Genomic DNA, 23,166 nt, shown 5'->3' with positions numbered 1-23,166 from the left:
TTCGCAGACCCCAATTGGGGTCTAAACCGAGCTGACGGTGACATTGATGTTCAGACCCCGATTGGGGTCCGCTACGGATTTGACGGTTAAATTGACTCCAAGTACAAAACTGCCACTTCTAATGTAGTGTTACAAAAGAACATTCTAACTAGCACCAGCACTCTTACTGATGAAATCTAGTTAGAAAGCTCAATAAGAATCAATATTTCTAACCTCCACTCTAATAGACGTCACGTCATAAATATCAGTTGTGTTAACGCGAACGCGCCCCCAGTGCGTTCCGCGCATAGATTTTTGCATTATTTTAGTATGCAAATGTTCGGAGCGATAGCGAGTCACTGTAAGAGCAATTTAAATTATTTTTTATAGCGCCCGAGAGTATTGAGAGTTCGCCAACTGACGGCATCGAGGAATTGCCTCTTCTTCGTAAATTTTATATGAACATACATTTGATATGCCACCATGTTTGAATTTGTCTCCACTCGTGGGTATAGAGACGCGTTCCAAATTTAAATTGTATGTGTGATAGATTTAATGTGTGCTCCGGATTAAGGTCGGAAAAATGTAAACGTGAGGGGATGATCTTCTTGAATATTTTAATAATTCCATTACAGATATGTGTTCTTGGAAGACTTATAAGAATTTTGACGCCTTCCCGAAGCACTCACCTATAGATCTGAATTCACAGGGGTGTGAAGATAAATGATGGAATAACAAAAACACAATAAGTATTCGCATAAAAATGAAATCTTGCTTCGAAACTACTAAATTATCCCCGTCTGAACGTACCCTATTTAATCCCCGAAACATTTTACCGAATGTACGGAGCAAGGAAAAAATCTGATTAGCTTCGATGATATATCGCTGAGAATTCCTCGCCTTAGTGCCTCTAATTTGAATATTAGACGCGTTATTGAAAAGAAAACTTTCTGAACGGCCCTCCGCAAGCTTTTAATGGTTATTGCCTCTTCCCTTGCTATCTGTTACCGAACGAAATACTCCGAACGGTTCAGGTGCCTTAAAAAAATTAAATTCTTCAAATCGTTCCTGATTCAAACACTCGCATTCTCTATTTGAATTATATCGACAGTTATCATTTATTTAGAACGGCGTTCTTAATTCATACGCGCGTTCGAATATCGAACGGAAGCGGAAACGGTACTGATTCTAATTTCAAACGAAATATCGCAACGTTTCTATTGATAAAATTTTGTTGCGCGACACAACGCATGTTATTATATTGAACGGAAATTTACGATAATGACTTATAATAGGCCGTTCTATGCAAATGCGGTAGGTGGATGTACCGCGCTCAACAGTTTCCAGTTAGACAATATGTTATTTTGCCTCGGTACACCGATAATTTGAGCGTTTATTACAATGAATGCCAATAATAAGTACGTGAGCGCAATATTACGCAATTTTAACTTTTTACAAGTATACGTGTCACCGATGGGGCGGCATATTGTGCGTCTATTTCGGCGGGGAAAACTCATAAAACATGATTACCGGTAATGTCGCGAGGATTCGTTCATTTTTGACGTTATTCCTTTTCATATTCGGGGGTACCGTTACCGCCAAATGCCATTCGAAGGCGCCTAATAAACGAAACATTATAGCTCTGATTTGTTGACAGAAAAACTTTGTTTACGATTACGACCCACCGCGTTCGATATTCAAATGTATTCCAAGTTCGGAGTTTGAAACTGAGGTGCGTCAAGTTCTGAGTGACGCGACATCTCAAAACTATAATCGAGAATCATTGGCCGCATTCATAATCGATCGATTATGCCGCGAGACAAGGTGACGCGTCGCAGGGAGGTCCGACGGAAGGATTACAAGATACATTAGCATACGTAATTTGTGAGCACATCTGTCCCGGCATACACGTGGGCGACTCTCGCTTTCTTATTGTTCAAATATATCATTTCGCTCCTTTGTATACGTTCGAATTGCATTTTGATTCGAGATAACGCGCCCGGGTAATACGGAAGTTGTAACTGTCAATTTGACATTTTCAGATTTTTTATTTAGATAACTTTTTGTCGTTGGAATTGAAATAATCAGTTGTTGTTTGTACAAAATTAAACTATTCACGAACTAAAATTAAACTATTCATTGTTGAATAGTTTAATTTTAGTTCGTGAATTAATCTTCGTAACAATGTAAAACGGATTTATTTGATGCGATCACAAAAAAGTCCGTTATTCGAACAGCCACAAATCAATTACGTTCGATTCGAAAATCAAAAATTCAAATCGTTCGAGACAAAGCGACACGTTGCCTAATGAGCCAATAACTTGCGAGACAATGGGACGGCGTGGGCGTTCCGAATTCGAAATTATCACAAAAGAATATTAATGTAACACTTATTCAAATATACCACGATACATATTCAAAAATTATCTTGTCGTTTAATTTGAATGGTGACGGTGACACAATTTTTTTTTTCATATCGTGTGCATTGTGATCGATTTTTTTTTCGGAACTATGAAAACGTCCCCTCCGGAGTCTGGAGCCGCATTCAAATATGGATGCTTTATTTAAATTATTTATTCTTGTTTATGATTTTTGTGCGGCGTACGCTTTATTACTATTTCCTGTGCTGTCAACACTAATGAATGTGACGCCGGTGACGTAGGACATGTGCACGCACACACGCACACATGCTCACACACACATGTACACACGTGACGTGAAACACGAGCACATTATCAAGCAGTGATACTAAAACATCAAATATTAAGGATGATGGTATTAAAATTCTTTGATGGCATTTAATAAAACAAAAAAGGGGAACGGTAATCACGACTGAAATTCGTCTCGATCGAGAAACTCAAATTAGACGAATGGCGGTCGGAAGATTTCTTTGTCTTCGGCCTAATGAGTTTTTAAGTCGATTATAGCAATTTTTCATAGAAAAACGCGTTTAGTGATGTATCGGCTGTATCAATCACTGTTGGGGCTAAATTATTGTTCGTGGCGAGTCGCTATCGGATCGTAGGCGCGCCCGACAAATGGCCCGATAGCGGCTCAAACCGGCCACCTTTGATTATAGCTTTTTGTTTGCTCCCATGTCGGCCGAACAGATGTCCGACTACAAATAACTCGGATTTAGAACAATACCAGTTGCCCAATAGCGCCTTCATTGCGTTTTTGTAACCTTCCATCTAATGGCAGTATCAACAACGGGATTTTAAATTTAGAAGGCTGTTCGAATTTAGAACCAGAACTCATCAAAACTATGCTAGCCAATCTTGCCGTCAAAAAAGCAAATAAAACCGAAACGACATCAAATTCAAAATTGGAATCAGGCGGTGTGCAGCGGCATCACTTAAAACGTCATATTGATAGACATTTTACCGGCGATCCGTGTCAATCAATTCGTAAAAAATAATGAAATCCTTGACACAGGTAGCGAAATTGAACGCACCCAAAATAAACAGTTAAAAGGAACCCGTGGAACTGTCCATCACGTTCCATATTCAAACGGGCCAATGCTGAATGCGTATTGTTTTAAGTCCTAACGCATAAAGGACGCGTTCGTTTTTTAAAATCGTTAATCGAGCTCTTTCACTTCATTTGTTTCGATCGCTTTTAAATCGCATTGTGAGGACGGCGGGATCGCGTTCAGCCTTACTCGATTTGTTCACCTATAGGAGTTCTAATTGTTGTTCAAATTGGGATTGTTCTAGAACACTAGCGTGAAATTCAATACGAATTAACGGAACGCGCGATTTGTGACTACAATTCGAATTCAGTTCCATATATTATTTAAATTCGCTCGTATTCTTGTTTGCGTGTTCTGATTACGTCCGTTATCTTTCCAATTTGAATAAGGAATCTCACTATCAGAGACAATCTTGATATTCTTTTAAAACGCCAATAAATTCGACACTACACAAATAAAGGGTTTAGTTTTTCCTCGTAGTTAGTGTTAGTACATGTAGGTTATATATATTTACCTGATAGAGACACAGCATCTTAACGTACCTGGAAAAATCAAAGCAGAATAAGATAAAGAAAACATTATCAACAATGAAATAAAATAATATACGTCTTATCTCGATATATTGCGGGTACGATCGAGGGAAATAAAAAAGTCACTCCTCATTTTTCCATATAAGACTTGGGCGTGTCCCAATACGGGAACGCCTTGTGGAGTAAAACCTTTACGCTTGCTCTATAGAGGTGTTTTTCCAATAACGTTATATCGGCGTTCGATCGGTTCCGAACGCCCCGACTATCTTACAAGATATCGAGTACGCCTTCTAAGAAAACCGCTGAAAACCCAAATTCAGCCTTATTTGTTCCTCACTAAAATATGAATTCGGTTGCAGAATGGCGCAGTAAAACATATTGATGTCGTATCGGTTTTCCATTAACTCAAACACGCGATTTTCGACTTTATTCGCTTGAGATAGGGACGGTTCTCGTGTGTGGGTGCCGTAAGGAATGTATTGACGTGTTATCGGAGGTGGTGGTGTCTCTTTCGCTCGCGAGTTTTTTCCATATGTGCGTCCTTTTCAGCGGCGCAGGTCGTCCTGAGATGAGGAGCGGGTCTTTCTCTGCGCATTCTTTCTTATCAAGCGAGCAATAATGGCCAAATAAAATGTATTAAGCTCTAACCGTTTATGAACGCCTGGTACTTTGTTTAATTGAAATATTCTTGTTTGTTTACATTTTTATTTAAATTGAGTGTTGGGAGAGCTTGTAAGAGATGTTATTTTCATAAAAATCGCATCTTTATGATTATTACAAAACTATGGATTTGATCGGTTTGATCGATAAACTAAGTACTTACTAAGTTGTGAAATTTTCTTAATATCCGCTGAGAGGACAGCTTGATCGTCAAATTTTAAGGCTTTTGTCCTACTTACAGAGTGAAGTCACAATACCCTTTATTTTGTGGCTATAAATACTCCGGTTCCCTTCAGTTACTTGTTGTTATAGTAAAGGTTTATTATAAGAATTATGTAAAATCATTGCTTAGCAGTACTTCGAAATGCTAGTTTCTATCTAGGTTATTTTTGTCTTCCAATTATAATCTTGACTCTAAAGTCTCAAATGGTCTTATGAAATGTCAAATTCCATTTTCACATCATAAAGTTGTCACCACCACCCGACCACCAAACGTCATAAGTCAGAAATCACAAAAAATGAAACACAAATAATACCAACCGTCAAATGTTTAGAATAATTTTTATTATGTTGTCTTAGTTTAGTAAGGATATTTGTATAAGCCATATAACTCGTTATTTAGATTCAACTAGAAATAACTTTTCAAAACATAAATATGATACATGTGGCGTCTCAATCGACTCAAGTTTTGTTTGATTTTCTTCATAGAGATATATTTATGTTTTGATTATTTATGTATATCGTGTAATCCCGTCTTTTCTACTGTCGGTAATTAGTCAGAAATGTTATTAATGGGGCCTTTGTTTATTTAGAAAATACATTTTGTATCTGTTTCGTTCCAAACATTGTTTTTTTTTCTTTTTGACATATTTTATGATGGTCGTTAATTTTAATATAGGTATTTTTGTGTGGCATTGAAAATGTGAGTTCAATCACATTAGATGGCGTTTGGTTGTGTGAGTTAGAAAAACAATAAGGTACTGATATTTCAAGTATTTGCTTAGATTTCATCAGCAGTTAATAAGGTATAGTTATACTAGATCCCGCTGGTCCACTTGTGTCCCAAGGGACAACTTTACCCAGGTTTCTTTCCCGTTATTTCATTGATTATATAGAATCTGTCTGTATTTATTAACCATAAGAATGCCAGAGTTACAATTTTTATCTCCTCCAGCCACAGTATATTCAGCTCAATCATCTTTATTGCAAATAGCCTGATTCAGTCATAACATTAATAAGCTATATCCGCTAACCTTTTGTAAACACATTGCACGTGTTAACACTAACACAAACAAAAACCAACTTTACTACTAAGATAATAGAGCTGTGTTTTGCTTCGGTAACTTGGATGTTTTTTATCATTTTGAGAATTGGCTCTTTGTTAGTTGATCGATCAATAGATGAAAGAGATCAATGGTAGGAATTCGTCACAGGGATTAGGTTTTTGCCCGACTGCTTAAAAGCAGGTGATGTCAAGGTGATCTTATTGGTTATTACGTAATGTTTGCTAGGCTCTTCCTATACTCGTAGTTTTAGGGTTATTATTAAATACTATTATTGTCTGGTGACCTATAAACTTTTAGGTAGGTAAGCACTAATGCAACTGTTGAAGTATCCACACTAGAGTAAATTCTGACTAAAAAGGCACACACTTAATTTACATTTATTTTCATCTCAAAACCTTAACAGGCGGCAGCAGACCAGTTAACATAATTTAACGGTACAACATTAAAGTCAAAACTCTCAATACTGGTTCAATCAATGAGTTGTTTACGTCCCTAACCCAATAAACTTCGATAACAAATAAACCAATAGGGGTGTTAGTTAAAGTAACCGACAGTTTACACTGAACTCGGAACTATTGACCCTAATTAAGGCGATGGCCCGTGACAGGATACAATGGTAATCCGGGATTATCCCAATAAAACACCTCTTGACCGAGTCCACTAACATCTTTGCTGTTAACTTATTTAGTTTGACCCCTGTCAAAATATATTAAACCTTCTCATACTAGAAAACTTCAAGACACAACCAAACAAAAATACTCGTAAAATAAATCATTATTACTGGAATCTAATTGCAATATAAATAATAGAAAACTAAGGAAGAGTTTCCCGAGAAAATTTAAAGGATATTCTTAGCGAAGCTCAAGTTGTACTGGTCAATAACTGGTTCAAACTGCTTCGCGTCGGATAGGACCGGACTTTTCTCGCCGACGGAACCCTCTCTTCTATTATTTAAAGGGACCTTTGCCCTCTAGTCCTGAATTATGTGATGTTACATGGTGATATTTTAACTTAGGATTTCGCAAGTCAATTTAAATTAATTTTGTAATAATCTTTCGTTGAACAAATGGATTTGTGTAGACTTGTGCAAATATAATGTGGTGGAGTTCTTTGTTTTTTGGTTGATTTTGTGTCTTTATTATGCTCTAATTTGAGTTTTGTTTGATCAATGTATGTTAGAGCCCTGGGTTACAACCTTTTCATAATAATATAGCATAAGTAGATACCTATACCCATTACTTTCTAAATCATGATTAATTAACGAATACATAGTGATGGCATTTCTATTAACATCCCAGAGAAAATCTTATGAAAAACATTTACCATGAAAACGGACTTCAGCAAATAGAATAACAACGACAGCCACCCAAATTAACTAACATTTATAAACCAAAAGCCTTAAATGCCATAAAATTTCCCACTACAAATAACTAAAATACATTCAAAGCATGTAAACCCTTACCCTCTTACCCCTGGAGGGTAAAAGATCGAAGGCCAGACATCCGGTCAAGTCGCCCTCAAACCGATACTATGAAGTATTTATTGAGTTGCGGCTCACCAAAAGTATTTTATTGTTGGGTTATACCCTTTTGCCAGCACCCTTTGTGTCTTGGCTTTCACACATGCAATTTTGAACTCTAACTTCTTGGTACTAAGGTGTAATTTCAAGTGTGTGTCTAAGGGTCTGACCGTCAGTTGCAAGGTGTTATATTTGTATTAATTGGACTTTGAAATGTTTTCGTTTGTTAGTTTGTGTTAATTCGTCGTATTGTTGCTGTGTTTTTGTTTATTGTAATTTTCTTATGGTTATTAGTTTATGACTGGAGGGGACTTTAAGTTCACCTGCGATACACTTTCGTAGCTAGAAGCGTCAAAAAAAGATATTGTGAAATATTTTTTATATGACAATTTTATTGCAATATCTTACAGTTTTTATTTTACATGAAAAATCTGCATAATAAAATAACACTTCATTATTAACATAATCTGTTTAATTTTCTGTCAAAAAACCAGGTCAAGCTAACTGAGACATACAACCACTAAATAAAACCGAACGTAAAACATTTCCTCTGGATATTAAAAAGAGAGAAATTAGAAAATTATATTTAGCCAAATCCGAGTTTATCCCGATAGTTGAGCAGATGCTTGTCGTTACTGTCAGTCGGTTTGATTCCCGGCACCTGTTGTTTTGAAACTCTTCGATTACGACCCATTAGCAAGCCTGGCTCGATATTTAATACTATTGGGTTTTATGTTCTTTACTCTGAATAGTTGGGAAAGGTCTTTGACTTGGAATAAGTGGAAACTGTCTTTACTCCATTTTGGAGTTAATTACGAGGCTTGAGTTTATGTAGGTCTTTCGATGTTTCTTGTGCAAATATAGCTATGTAAATATGATTGAATATTTTTTTTAATGCGCTGTGTCCACCACGGCTATTGCTTTTGAGATCAGCTTAAGCAGCATTTGAAGTGATCAGCTATTTGCAATTGCTTCGTTAGGAAGATAAAAAAGTGGTCACTTCAGCGGAGTAGGATAAACCACGAACATGGAGACAACGAACACCCAGACTTTTATATTTCAAAGATGGTCCAAGACTTCAGGTTGCTTCCTAAAATTCCTCTCATAAGTATGCAGTAATAATTATTAATGAAAAAGTGAAGCTTGACTCATAAAACTAAAAAGTTGTCTAATCCTTTTTATCCAAACATCCTGTCAATACTCAGTTACACGTCATTGGTGTATTCAAACCTTATCAATTGCTATTTGTTTAAGCCTTATACGTCTTATTTTATCATCACCATCATTACTTTAGTGATAAAGTGCTTTTTTCTTCGTTACAACACCTATTGAGCACACTGCAGTATTTTAATGATCTGATAAATCATATCTGTGTACCAATTGTAAATATGCTTGTTTTCTTAGTATTGATAAAGAATGGTGTATTTGACGTACCTAGTATGTATAATTGTAGGTATGAAAACGAAAATATATCTAGATTTATGCCTTGTTTTTCACTCGGGAAAGCATGAGTCACTTCTATGCAAACTATGTATAGTATAACTTTGCTGAAAATCTATAGACATAATATTACCTCAATCAAATAGTTACCTCTGATTATTATTATTAACCAAACCTCTATTAGGAACCACAACAAAACGGTAGTTCCCCCATTAAATTCCATAGCTGTACCCACTTGTATCGTTTACTCTGCCATCGATGGCTGACGATCGGCCGCCGATTTGCGGTCGCCGATACCCGGCCACGGGACCGCGATAAGGATCTCCGGTTATGTGGCTGAACCATCAGCCATTTCACTTTATAGCCGATACCGAGCCAATTGTGGACTATCAAACTTAATTGAGGGTTTTAAGTAATGAAAAGACCATGTTGTGGCTTGAAATATAGATATGTATAAGAAGCGACAAACAAAAGTTAGCAACTTCGCAGCAAGGAAGGAATTTCCCAACAATAGAATCATCGAAAGTCAATAAAAAATATGAAATAGAAAATATGACCACTTTACGCAGAATCAATGGGGCGAGGGTTGAGAATAGACGTATCTTTGTCGGTGAAACTCATCCGATTTCCGAACGAGCACCGATAGCGGAAGCGGCGCCCCTGCCGGATGTGCGTTGAGCGGGAAAATAGGCGGAAGTTTCGCGCCGGGGAGAAAAAATTCGGAAAAGAATCCCTCTGACAAATTTGCATTCGAAAAGGGCACTTTTGTGTGTTTTGCTCAGCGATCGGTTGTAAATTTGTCAGATTGTCAATTCACAACAAACGCTCCTCTTCGTCACTTTTGTTATGCTAATCATTGTTTTCTTACACCGTTTTTATTATTTCGCGGTTGCACCACTTTGGATATCGGATTGGAAATTCAAATTTGGAACGGTGGCCGTTGAGAGGGAAAGAATGCGAGTTTCGAAATTCAAAGTTGGATTTGCGCGTAATTAGACAGGTGATTCGCTAATTCGTAAAAAGAATTCGTCTTAATTCCACCGCGGGGCTATTCCGGGGATCGTTCGGGAGCGCTGTGGGAACATCACGTCGAATAATCGGTATCCGCGCAAAAACCGGCCACTGGATGTTTTAAGATCAACCTTTTTATAATTGCGGACAAACGGAAATTGATTGACAGTTAATTTTGAGCTTTCTTACGTTGAGAGAAGCGTCACATTGTAATCCTCGAACAATAATTAGTATATTTAAAGTTGGACCATTTTAAGTGTGGCTTTCCTGTGATTGAATTACGTTTAGTTATTGCTTCGAAATTAACGAAACTGCATAGGTTTTCAACGCTTTCAACGATAAACGTTAGTCGCTGTCCAAAGTATTAATTAAATTTCAGGTGAAATTCAGTAAAGGTTCCTTGCAATGCATTTCATTGTCTGTCTCGGTAAATGGGTCACGGATCTTGAAGTTATTAATAATGAATTTTACAGTTGGTTGACGTCATTGCTGTGTATGGATTCAGTTTATAGCGATGGCCAATTAATAATAATCAAATTGAGTTGTTTTTTTAATTAACCAGCCATGCTAGCTATATATAGCTGCGTCATTTGGTTGGACAATGTATTTATAGACTGTATTTTATATTCCTAGTTTCTTAACACATGAAATTACTAATTGGCTGTAGGAAATTCATTTCTAGTCCTAGTTTCTAAACACATAAAAAATACTATAAGTATACATTTTATATCCTATGTACATTCTACTCAGGAGATTTACCTTTCTCGTACCCTGAAGAAGTTTTTTTGGAATCCTTTGAGTACCCAGTTTCTAAGAACTATACCGATTGACCCATATATTACAAAATCTAAGATATATAAGTTAATATCCACCAAATAAAGCCGTAAAGGTAATACCTTTCCCCCCACCGGGTACAACATGAACACTGCATATCCCCTCGCTGACGCACTCCGGCAGAGGTCAGGGCCGAACGCGTGCGCACTGCACTCGCGTTTTGTGGCTGTATGTATGACAGTGTTAGTGCTTACATGTTTTTGGAGAAATAAGTTAGGTAATATGTTGTTTTTAGGGATTTTTTGAAGTAATGGGGTTGCATTGTATGTAGACATTTTATAGAGCGAGGTATTAGAAGCTTACATAGATCGATTAAAGCTACAGCTAATTGGAAGTATTATGCTTTATTAATATACTGCACAAAATAATACTTATACTTAAGCACGCAGTCTATAAGGAAAACGATCCACAGAAAGATCGATTTCAATATAGTTAGTCAATAAGACTTATAAAACAAAGCACCACAGTACCACATGTGCACTTCATTACTAAATATGACTTCAATAATTAATTCTCTCATGTTTTGGTATCCCTGCGCTCGGCGGCGACATCAAAGGCTGCGCGAGCGCAATTTTGACAATTAAAGCGCTGCGCGTCGCTCACATCGCTCCCTCACTCGCTCTCCGTCGCGTGTCCTTGCAAAGAATCTGCTGCAGAACCCAGTTTTTTGTGTAATAGGGAACCTGTTTCATTTGTGCGTATTTACACTTTTCTGTGGAAATACATATTGAAGTGTTTGTTATTAAATACGGCATTAAACGTCCCTCCGTTCGTTACAAAGTATCTCCAAAATATAGCAAAGCACTATATGAGTGACGCCGGAGGTAGCAGCTAGTCTCCTATAATAAAATCATTTGTAGCATAAAGGAAATACCGATGGCTCTAAATGCTAAGCACCTATTAACGTTTCGGTCAATATTTCACATTAAAAATTGTCATTTTACGATCATTTGATTCTGAATTACGTGAAGCAATCAACGCGACATAACGATACTGTAAAATTTTACGACTGTATTTTCATCAAATCGTATATAAGTAATAAAAATCATCAATTTGTTGTGTATCTATATATTATTAGTTAGAAAAGGCCTATCGTTTAGTTTTAAACCGCCGTAAATTAGAACTTTTGGTCGTAATATCGAATTTTTAATGTGTAGAAGTTTTTTAGTGGACAATCGTGCCGAGTGAGCCTCTTATAAGTCAGTTTTTATTGGTCGTAAAAATTTAGGACCTCTGGTAGGTGACTCTATTCTTCAAATCGATTTTACGAATCCAATATCGGACGATAATGTCCCAAAAAAAAAAAGTTTTTAATTAACAGATTATGATCGTAAATTGAACGAGACACTATAAATATTTGTCAAAAAACTCATTTGGAGGTAAATATGTGATTTGTGATTACGTCGAACTTTGCTTGGGTAGTGGAATAAATAAATGTCGTTTTCTCACGATTTTGTTACAGTTTTTCTGAATTAACAAAGCCGAACTGTTCGACGATAATACCAGTCTATCAAATCATACTCAGTTATTGTACTACCAAGACGTCTCAATCGAACCAAATGTATGCCACGTCCAGAACAGCTTGTCGACCGAACTAACTCGAGTTCAATTGACTAACGATTGATTATTCAATCAAAACAGATTGATCGGCATTATCGGATAATAGGCGGACAATTGCGGCCACTGCAGCGGCGGTCACGACGGACTAACGTGCGCAGAAACTAAACGCAACAACGGATCATATTTTTACCGACAAATCGAGTGATGAGTGTATCGGAATTCGCTTTTATATGCTAATATCTTACTTTAAAAGACCGCCAGTCTGACTAAGATCCAAAAAGTTTCCATAGTTTTTATCCTTCATAATGAAAATAAATGACACACTAATAAGGCCCCAATTCCCAAATCACTTTAGCCAAATTAAAAAAACAAACTTTCAAAGTTGGAACGTTCCGCGCGGGAATCAATAAAGCGCGTTCGATTTAGGTTCACGTACAAATCGCTCGAGAGGGGAACAAAGATGTCTCACTTAAGACATCGAACGTGATCTGTTTGCAAAAAAATACCTTTAAGCACCTCTTTACCTGTGTCCCGGACCCTTCGAGGGGAGCCCGGAGTTTTCTTTTGAACTTGTAAACATCGGCTGAAAGATGTCGGGAAATCTCTGCGGTTAAACTTCGATTGCCTTTATTTGTTTCACTTTGTTACTTTTCGTGTTCAGAAATCGAACACGTGTCCTTTATTTTTAAACTTGCGTTAGGTTTTAATGCTGGCGAGTTGGATTAAGAGATGCTTGAAAAAGGATTATTAAGGTTTTCTTGCAAGCAAACATTTCAATTAGATACTTAAGTTTTAAGACAGCTCGAGCGCAACTGACCTACAATGTCCCTGTGTTTATGTTTTTCTTTCCCCAGAGCCATAAAAGTCCAAAATCAGCTCAGAGATTTGGCTTGCAAAGTGCTTTGATGTCCAAAACACAAATTCGCGAAAGCAGCGCGTCGTTTATGGTCGAATAATTCGTTAATTTCATAATAAGCGGAGACACAGCAAGATCATTGTATTCAACTTTTTGCGGATCATTTTCAAAACTACCAACAGTTGCATTTTACAGAAACACAAATTAAATTTTAGTTGTTTTTTACGTCCATGGTTAATGCATTTACTGAATTTTATCAAGGACAAAGGAAAGTCGCGTTATTTGCAGAATTCATCCGCCATTTTGAATTATAACTCGCGACTCACGCGCAAATGTCAAAAATTTTCGCCGCGAAAGGGATAAGTAGGTTTTGAAAAAAAAAACCCTGTCATAATGTACAATTTATGTGTAATAAATACTGCGATGTGAAGTTAGTAAGTTTTACATTTTCTATGAATTTTTATATTGTTGCTTTTGTAGAAAGTAATTAATTAGTGTTGCCGTTACAATAATGTTATTTGTGAGGTTTGCAGTGCCTTAATAAGTTAGTGGTAGAACCTTTTAGCTATTTTTTAATTCCAAGAAATTGTAATGGCAATGCTACAGATATTTACGGTGAAATGATTTTATGACGAAAACCGATGTATTTAAAAAAATACTTACAACACTTATTTATGACTGACTAGCTGCCTTTCGGAATTACTTTTTTTTCTAATTTTTCATACAATATCCCTAACCTAAACCTTGTCTTGACAATTAATAATACAAAGAAATATCATTCTATGCAGTCATTCTGAAGTTACACGTACATTCATACCATGGAGTTTCTTGCCCGTTCTTCTCCATAGGAAGCTACTTTTGGAATGGGCAACTAGAATCAAACTTAGTTATAATTTTGACGTTCATAAGTGCTTGTAAAGGCCTAAGTGAAATAAATGATTTGACTTTGACATTCATATCTACGTATAAAACCTCTTAAGACCGCTAACCAAAACCCATCGATTTTACAACTCAATTTTCACATCAAACATATTTTTTTGTCAACCCCCGAATGCGATGTAAGTGCTAACACATCGTGTGTGACGTGTTACGACGTTTGGGGGGTTAGAATGTGTTACGTGTACCAATTGTCGATGCTAATCAATTTTATGACTTCTTTCTAAGGGTTGGTTATTGATTTTGAAATGATTTCTTTTGTAAATTGTTTTTGATTGCTTAAAGATGGCTTTTTTTGAGTTGGGGTATTGATATGAGTTTGCTTGGTTTGAAAAAGTTACTGTTAGTGCATGTTGGCGCTAAAGATGAAGCTTTTTGGAAGCTGTAATTTCTAAAGCCTTAAATAAATAGATATCAAGACAAAGGAAAATGCTGATATAGTCTGATTTTCTATGGATTATATATTTTTACCATAGAATTAGACAAGCAAAATGACTAGTTTTTGCTCATAGATGTGGCATATATAAATGATATTTCAATATGTACAAATGCTAGTTTTTCTTGTTCAAGAGCTCACCTAAAGTTCCTTTGTTTCTACAAGGAGACGAAGTATCTTTGTGACTAATACTTGGCAACCTTTCAGCTTGTATTGATGCATTTATTTGCAATAAATTCATTAACTTTACAACTTACGATAATGTTTAACATAAAGTGTCAATATTTCTTACATTGTAGTATCTTCCTATTTCTGGTTAGAATAATTTATTTTCATATTTAATTTCTATAGATATCTAGATATTAATTTTATTCTAGAATTACCAAAAAGTACCTATTGTGAGCTTTCACTGCGGTTACAAAAAAATAAATTAAGAAAACATTGAAAATAACACTTAAAAATGTGTTGGGTTCTGCATAAAATTTATCACTGTCACTATATGTATAAAAAAAATTTATATCGTTTATCATTCATAAGATAACATTAACTATTATAAAGATTAACAAACAATTCACTTAAAAGCAGAGGTACTTGTCATTTGTCACATACAAAAATCACGTTAAATCCTTAACAATTAGTGCAACAGTGCGAATTCAGTATTCCGTGTGCTAATATGAATCACAACACATTTAGACATATATCTCCGACTAATCATAACTGTGTACAACGTGCTTTAACCCCAGACACTACACATAATACCTATTAAGGCTCTTGTTCACAATGACACATGTTATCCACATATCACTGTCCATTGCTGCATTTGTACGCGCAACGCTCGTCAAAGTAGTTAGTAGTCTATCAGTGTACGTCAAAATTGCAGACAAGAGCACTATAAAATAATTCACGGTACCCTAAAATGCAACGCTCTGTTACTGGCCAATGGTAACAAATTAATTATTAATTCGCGCGAGGGGGGCGCTCTTTTTGTTCCAAATACAAAATTCATTGGCGTTCTAAATTTGGAAAACGTGTTCCTTTTTTAGAATCAATTGTTTGTGGAAGTTTTTTTTTTTGAAATTCGTGTTCGAAATTCGAATGGAGCTGTCATGTGACTTTTTTTGTATTTTTGTTACGTTTAGTTTCTAACTTATAACAGTTAAAACTTAATAACTTTAAATAAAAATCATAAAATAATAGGCAGTACTCACTGTAGTTTCTCATACGGGAACTTAATTTACCTGGAAAAGATGAAAAAAATCATGAAAAATACAATAAAAATGGCGTCTTTTCTATGGGCTATTAAAATTGGATCATAGAATCAAGCATGAAAGGGTGGGCTTAATGCATTATTTTAAATAATAGATTATTAGCATCAAGTAGATGATGCGGGCTTCGTAATAAAATTAACAAACACATTATATTTGTATTATTTCTTTACGAGCGAAGAATCATTTTACTGCCAACATTAAACTTATATTGAATTATAATAATAGGATGCGTGGTATAGAGGTTTTCGTGGTAGGAGGATTCTTTTGATTTTCGGCGCCAAAAATTCCTATATTCTTTTGTAACTCGATTTTATTTGGGATTAAGAAAAAAACAGTGGGTTACATTAAGGGATGATTTCGATTAATATCTATATGTGACATTATCTGTGTTTAAATTAATTCAGCCATGTTGGGAAACTGCCATAAGTAGGCTCTTGTTTATATTTTTCAAAATTATAGGATGGTATTTAATGTATAAATAAATTACTCAGATTTTATATAACCACGGCAATTTAAATATATTTTCTTCCCAATCACAACGGATATCGTTAATTAAGAGTCGATAGATATTACCAGTTTTAATGTATGTTAACTAGATGTTGAGATAATAAATAAATATTTAAATAAACGATTGCCGACTGCAGATAAGTAAGATGGCAACTTATCTAGCTGCTAGAAAATGTCGTTTGATTTGAGACCAGATTAAATAGTTCTAATGGATTTTATGTCGATGTTTTGTAGTTATCCAAATGACTTTTTAGTATTTCGTTATAATCAAAATTCTAATCTTATTTTCTATGTGTTAAAATCAAAACAACAACTACGAACTAACACATCATACTTTTAAATATTCTTTTCTATAATGAAGTCTGTGGGCTTCCCAGTCCGTCCCTGTGAGGACCTACCTGTTAGTAACCAAATAAACCTTTAATTATCGATACATTAATAGTTCCACCGCCTCACAAACCGATGACATTCATAAAAACATTTTATTCCACCATAAATAACTATAAAAACAACATAAAATAGTTTACTCAGTCGCGATCAATACTAACAATTTTACTACCATTTTTACGAGTCGATGGGAAGCCCAAATGCCTAATTTGACTTCATTATGTGCTTGGAAAACAATAAAATTATATTTAACAGTTTAAAAAATATTATCCAAGTATGTATTTACATACAAAAAACTTATTTTCTGGTTAAAGTTTTAGTGCGTTATGAAGTCACTGATCGGTTTACTAATAAAGCCTCGAATTAAAAACCTTTTTAATTGTATCGCATTATTTTAGTGTGAAAGTAAAGAAGTGAAAATACTAGCGCAATTTAAAACAAAACGCATCGAAACTCGAGTAATTTATGCGCGTTTTCGAAACGCAAATGTCAGACCTTAAGACAATGGCTTTTTTGAAAAAACAACACGCAACATGTCAATAAGAGCTGGCTGGAAAAAAATAACCCCTTTTAAATTTCGAATCGATCCTTTCACACTTGGAACAAGCGGCCGCGACGGTTGATTTCCGTTCTTAATTCAAACAGAAGCTTCTTTTAAATAGGTTTTTATTTCTTTTCGAATTCTGAATGAGCATAGAGTGCGGAACTCAATCGGTAATTTGAATACCGAATGAGATTCGAATTTCGATTATAGATTCATTCGATAAGTGACCTCGTTTAAAGGATATTGCTTATTTTATCGATCGGGCTATTCAATGATCTAATCAAAAGGGAGTCTTTATTTAAATTAAACTAATTTGAAACCGGAGTCTTGTACAATTTTATGTCATAATAACCACGGTTGGTCGGGATTGCATATCACCGTTTATATCTGAGATCTGTCGATACCGTCGCGTATTTATTGCAAAGCATGTGGTCAGGGGGCTTCGGGATATTAACACCGTGCATGCTGCCCATAACATTTCATACATATTTAGTTGCTTGCTCTTATTTTCATAAAAACGATGCATGCACTGTTAGTCAGCTATCCAGCATTTTACAATTTCAATAGGCGAGTTCCCAGAAAAAGTGTCATTCGTTAAACTCTTCAATAAATAACGTGCGAACAGGTCTCCGTCGTAAATTTCCTGACGTTCAGAATGTATCCGATCACGAACCCGGTGTGACTTTCATTGGATTAGAAAAATAAAATCTATAAAAACTCATAAAGTGCTCATAAACACGAAGGAGGTAATAAAAAACAGTCCGATGTCGTCTCTCAGCTGTCGCGCGCTATTTCCGAACGAAACGGCATTCAAAAATCGAACTCCATCGAACCACGAGGGGGATATCGTTACGATTTTAAAATTAGAACGTTCTTTTATTTCTTTTAACGTTTTCATTTCGTGTTATTGCTTATGTCCCATTCGTATTGAGAAGTGTCTGTGACGTCATTTGACATGGTTTTCACATTCGGAAAAGCAATAAACGCCGATATTTGCACGAGACATCGCTTTGCTTCGACATTCACATTTTAATTAATCATTATTAAGAACGAGTAATTTTTTTATGTTTATTATTTGAGTAAATATGGCAATTAATTGGAATTGCTCTTTGGGAGTTATTAGTAATTAACAAATTGCGGTTAAATACGTTTATTAATTATTGACTAAGTTTAATTGTTACTACGTACGCGTTAGGTAAACAAACAATACAGTAAATTACAAAAGGTACGGTATCGATAATAACTTAATACCTCCGTTATTTTTTCTTCGAATTAATTTGTTTAACACTTCATTCTGTAGGTCACAGCTTTCTTCGTAAATTCTCTCAATTAGGTACATTGGTAAACAAATACATCAGGGAAAATATGAAAAACTCCAATGTTTTTGTAAGTAAGAGCGTCACTCCACTGAAAAGAGCTGCCAAGTGGGTGAGTGTCAATGAAACAAAACACAATGTACTGTATTTTCAGACTATTCCATTTAAACATTACTTTGTAAAAGAAATTAATGTCATAAAAACCGAATTTATTTTCGTGGCCGTTACAAAATCGGTTACAACACCGCTCCATTTTACGGAATGTTAGAGATTATTTTTTTTATAGCGTTACACGTGTTCGTAGAGTAGCTTAGACATTGTTGTCGCCATTGAAGATGAGTGAAATGGAGTGTTCCGTTTAAATTTTCTTACAACTAGATGAATGGCCGTGAACCAGACATTCGGTATTCAAATTGCTGTTCGGAATTTGAAAAATGACATAATTTTTTAAGCAATTTAGAATTAAATTCTTATTCTATTAATATTTTGCGTTATATCGCTTCGACGTGATAAGATCTTACGCGACTAGTCTTACGCGTTACCATAGAGCATAATATTTGAATAATCAATAAAGCAATAAACATATCATTGGAACATAATAAAAACTAAACTGGATTTGTACATAATTAAATAAAATATATTTTATCGATTTTTATGGCTTTATAAATTAAATATTTATGATGATTAAAGTAGGTTTATGTATAAAATTTGAAATTTGGATTATAATATTTAGGCGTTGAATTTTAATGAGGTGTTTTCCGATATTATATTTTTAACAAGATGGGCGATGGCTTAGGTAAAGAAAATATCACTTCTTTTTTCAATACACAAAACCTTCAATCTTAGCTCATCGTGAAGAAATTGGTAGACCACAATACAAGAGGACATTTTCACTCAATTTTTGTACGAAACAATACTACAATACATTATTACGTCACAAATAAATAATAAGTCTATTAGTATTGTGATAATTTCAGGGGTTTCAGTCCAATCGTCCCCAGGGGCGCGGCTGCTGGCTCACCGGACACAAATCCCAGCGTCCGTCATGTCAAACTGTCCGGCACTGAAGGACACACGAAGACGGACACGGATTTATAAAGGACTCATTGATTATACTGTTTTGATAAATTGGGCAATCGGTATTCAAAGGAATTTTTAATTTTGGGAACAAGACAATAAGAAAGTTATGTTATGGAACGATAAAATCTAGTAAGCTCAACACGATCATTAAAAAACTTCAACATTGTGACTTAATATCTTAGTCACGATAATCGCCCATCACTAGCGAACGATATATGAAAATAAACCCCGCCCACGGGCGTAAAAACAAAAAGAAAAATTGTTAAAAGCGCAAATAAATTTAATATTACCAATCTCGAAATGTTTCGTAACGAAAATCATTAAACTGACAAACATCGTAAAGTGGCGACAAAATAGAACGCGTTCGTCGGTTTATATTTAAAATTAAGAATACGACATATTTTTAAAGTTCGAACGGCGACATTTAAAACTAATCGCTGTTTTCGATTCCCGCGCGTATTTTGAAAGAGTTCGAACACGGGCGGGGGTGTTCTAATTTTGAAATGTTTTCGATTTTCGAACGGCTGCCGAGACACGTCAATGGCGGCGCCGTGAAAAATTGCGCGGGAATTATGAAATTCGTTTGTTTCTTATTTTTATTGTTTGTGGTGACGGGTGATTTCCCTCATGTTATCTTGGGATACACGCTCGTGTCGCAATTAAACAGGACATTCTAAAAAAACCAACCTGCAATACGATAACTTTACACGACGAACATATAAAACTTTTCCTCAGAGATTGTCCGAAACATAAACAATTTTCACAATCATGATAAGCAAGAAATTTTACCAAGCCATTTATATTTTTGTATCGCGTTAATCATCAGCGCTTGCCAGATCAAGGTATCCGGGGAAACCCAAATGACACAAACTTCATAAAACTGAATAAACAATTCGTTAGTTACGTGCTTCGAATACAAGTTATTCGTCATTTAGGTAATTGTACGGGAAAACTTGTGGTGTAATTTTTTATAATCTGAGCTATCTTGAGATTGCAACGTCCATAATACCTACTTCCATATGACAACTGTATCATGCTCGATCTTTCACAGAACTTTGGTCAAGTTGGATGGACTCGACACTTTTATATGGACGACTGTATGATTATTTGTCTTTCTGAAAATTGTATAGATTTTTTATCCTATGAAAGTGGGTGAACCATGTTTATGTGTGTGAATTTATATGCATATTGTATTTACACGCACAGGTATGCTGCTCCTGCACCTGCTTTCATGAGACAATCCATCCATATTATTGGCAAATGGTTTTAGTCTCCTCCTTTCTCCTTTTGGATCTTTTAAAGGTCTTAATCTTTAAGATATATTTCAGGCTACAGTCCAGCGTTATGAAGTCATTTCTCACATACTGCGAGTTATTCTAACCGCGATACACATCAAACAATGGCTAGTTTTACGCGTACCGTCAGCAAATACAGCGGATGAGTATCCATGACGGCCATGTTTTGTGGTGGGAAGACTTGTTTCGATTTCTTTAGTAAATCTATTTAAAGAAGTTGGTATAGAAATGTGTCATTTGTAGAGCTGGCTGGAGTTGAGGTGCAATATATGTATAGTTCTATAGGTCAACAGCAAAAAGGAATAGGCTGATGATGATAATGGTTCTGAAGCTGTTGAATACTGTAGAATAAAAATATGAAGAGCTGCACGATTTGTCTTGCATGTGCTTCAGATCCCAATCTATTGAATGAACAAAATGCTACCAGCTACAATAATTGAAACATCTATCTCTCCACCTGAAAATCTGGCAACCATTCAAATCCCAACGTTAATTTTGAAAATCAAACTGTCTGTTTCAAATTTAATGCACGAACAGCTACTAGCATTGCTTGCTATTTATTGACATTATTGTGCAATAAACTGTATTACGAGAAACTTGCAATCTCCTCGTTGGATCTCCTTTCAAACAATAAACCTTTGTTGCAAGCATGCGATTTTTTGTACATGGCAACATTTTGCAGTTCGATAGCAATCAATCAAACATGAATGACATTTCAGTTGGAGTTTTACAAGTTTTTCTTATTCCTATATTCGTACCTTTGCACTGTCTTATCTTTCTGATGTTAAGGTGTAAAATTGCTTGGCAATGTGTTCGAGAAGTGTACATTTATGTTTGCAAAATTAACCCAACGACGTATAAATTGTTCTCGCTTAGATAACTAGGAGGTATTCGCTAAATGCTAGGACTTCTAATGGAAAACTTTAAGAGTATTTTACGTTAAACTCTTTTTGACATCTCTCGTTACGTTTTTCGTCTCTCAAATGTCGATCTACAAGCATCGTTTCCTCCCCGTGATATATGTTCGGACATTAATACGATTTCTAATGAAATCCTCTAAATTATAATGCATTAGCTTCATATTTATCACCACTCGATATCTGGGCACTCTACATAAAACTTTACGATTGGTTATTTTAGGCGTAAGGAGTACCCAATTAACCTTTTAAGTTTGTGCGACATCGCTTAGCTGTCGCTTACTATAATGGTATCGTAAATCACTTACACGAGCTATTTGTATCTGTAACTCGATGCGTTATCGATACATAATAAATCGGTTATACCATCGATTTAACGCAATCGATTAATTAAGTGACGACACAACACTAAGGCTAAGTATTCTAAATTCGAACGCGTACGTCAAAATTAATCTTTGATTCGTGTCGTGTTTGTTTTGAATTTGGAATGCAGACGCATTCTATATTCAAATTTTTGTGTTCCACGTTTGAGTGTGGTGATGATGTTATTAAAGTTTGTTGTCATAGACTGTTTATTATTCTTTGTTTTTATAGTTAATTGTTGAGACGTTATTTAATGAGTAAAGTAAGTAAAGGTTATAGTTTTGAGGTTGTAGACCTGAGCTATACTTTTCATAACAAAGTTGTTTATGTGATTTTCATACCGAACTGTTATTTTTCATTCGTCACAAAAGCGCCGGCAGATAGTTCAAGGTTGAGAGCTCACTCCGTTCAATTAGCCGCGCTCATTACCGGCTAACACTGACATTATCGGCAGCTAATCGTTTTTGCTATTCTTCAATTACTCCATCAATATTTAATCATCATTATAAGTGTCTTATTTATTACTTGACATAATGTTTTCTGTTCTAAAATTCAATGAATAAAAAATATTTGTTCTCACTCAAATCAAACCATAAACTAGCAACTCGTTCATCAAACAAGCAATCTAATAATTCATTCACTCCATCAATAGTGACGTGCGCCCAATCAAACATCGATACATTCATTCATAAAGGTATGTTTACAAACATTAGTGCGGTGCATTAGCGAGTCGACTAAACACGCGAGCGGCGAGCGGGAAATTAGTCGAAACCAGTTGAAAGCGGTTAAGATTATGATAATGAGCACTCGACTCCCGCCCGGTGGGATGCTACCCGTGTTCGCTATTGTGCCTTAGTTTAGTCGATTTTAAATGGTGTATTGATTTTGCTATGGTTCTTTTTGGTTAAACAAATAGTGATGTGCAAAGTTCCAATGTCTATAAGAATGCGGAATTCATCTGGGCGTTTTT

The 23,166-nt window shown here is 35.5% G+C and overlaps 1 protein-coding gene across 7 annotated transcripts in view; it reads right to left on the bottom strand.

The window, feature by feature from the left end:
- The window catches only part of LOC124639323 (homeobox protein cut), a 136,564-nt gene that overhangs the window by 90,680 nt on the left and 22,718 nt on the right, over positions 1-23,166 (bottom strand). The window contains exons 2-3 of one of the 7 annotated variants that reach the window (XM_047176624.1): positions 15,728-15,757; positions 3,966-3,993 (exon numbers count right to left, since the gene is read on the bottom strand). The exons of the other annotated variants lie outside the window; for them this stretch is intronic. Of the exons in view, the coding sequence (XP_047032580.1) occupies positions 3,966-3,983 (18 nt within the window). The 5' untranslated portion in view covers positions 3,984-3,993; positions 15,728-15,757. The remainder of the gene's footprint in view (positions 1-3,965; positions 3,994-15,727; positions 15,758-23,166) is intronic. 7 annotated transcript variants of the gene reach the window in all.

Source organism: Helicoverpa zea, chromosome 19, assembly GCF_022581195.2.
Source record: "Helicoverpa zea isolate HzStark_Cry1AcR chromosome 19, ilHelZeax1.1, whole genome shotgun sequence".
NCBI lineage: Eukaryota > Metazoa > Arthropoda > Insecta > Lepidoptera > Noctuidae > Helicoverpa > Helicoverpa zea.
Note: the sequence above shows the minus strand (reverse complement) of the source record. Positions and strands in the feature narration are given on the sequence as shown.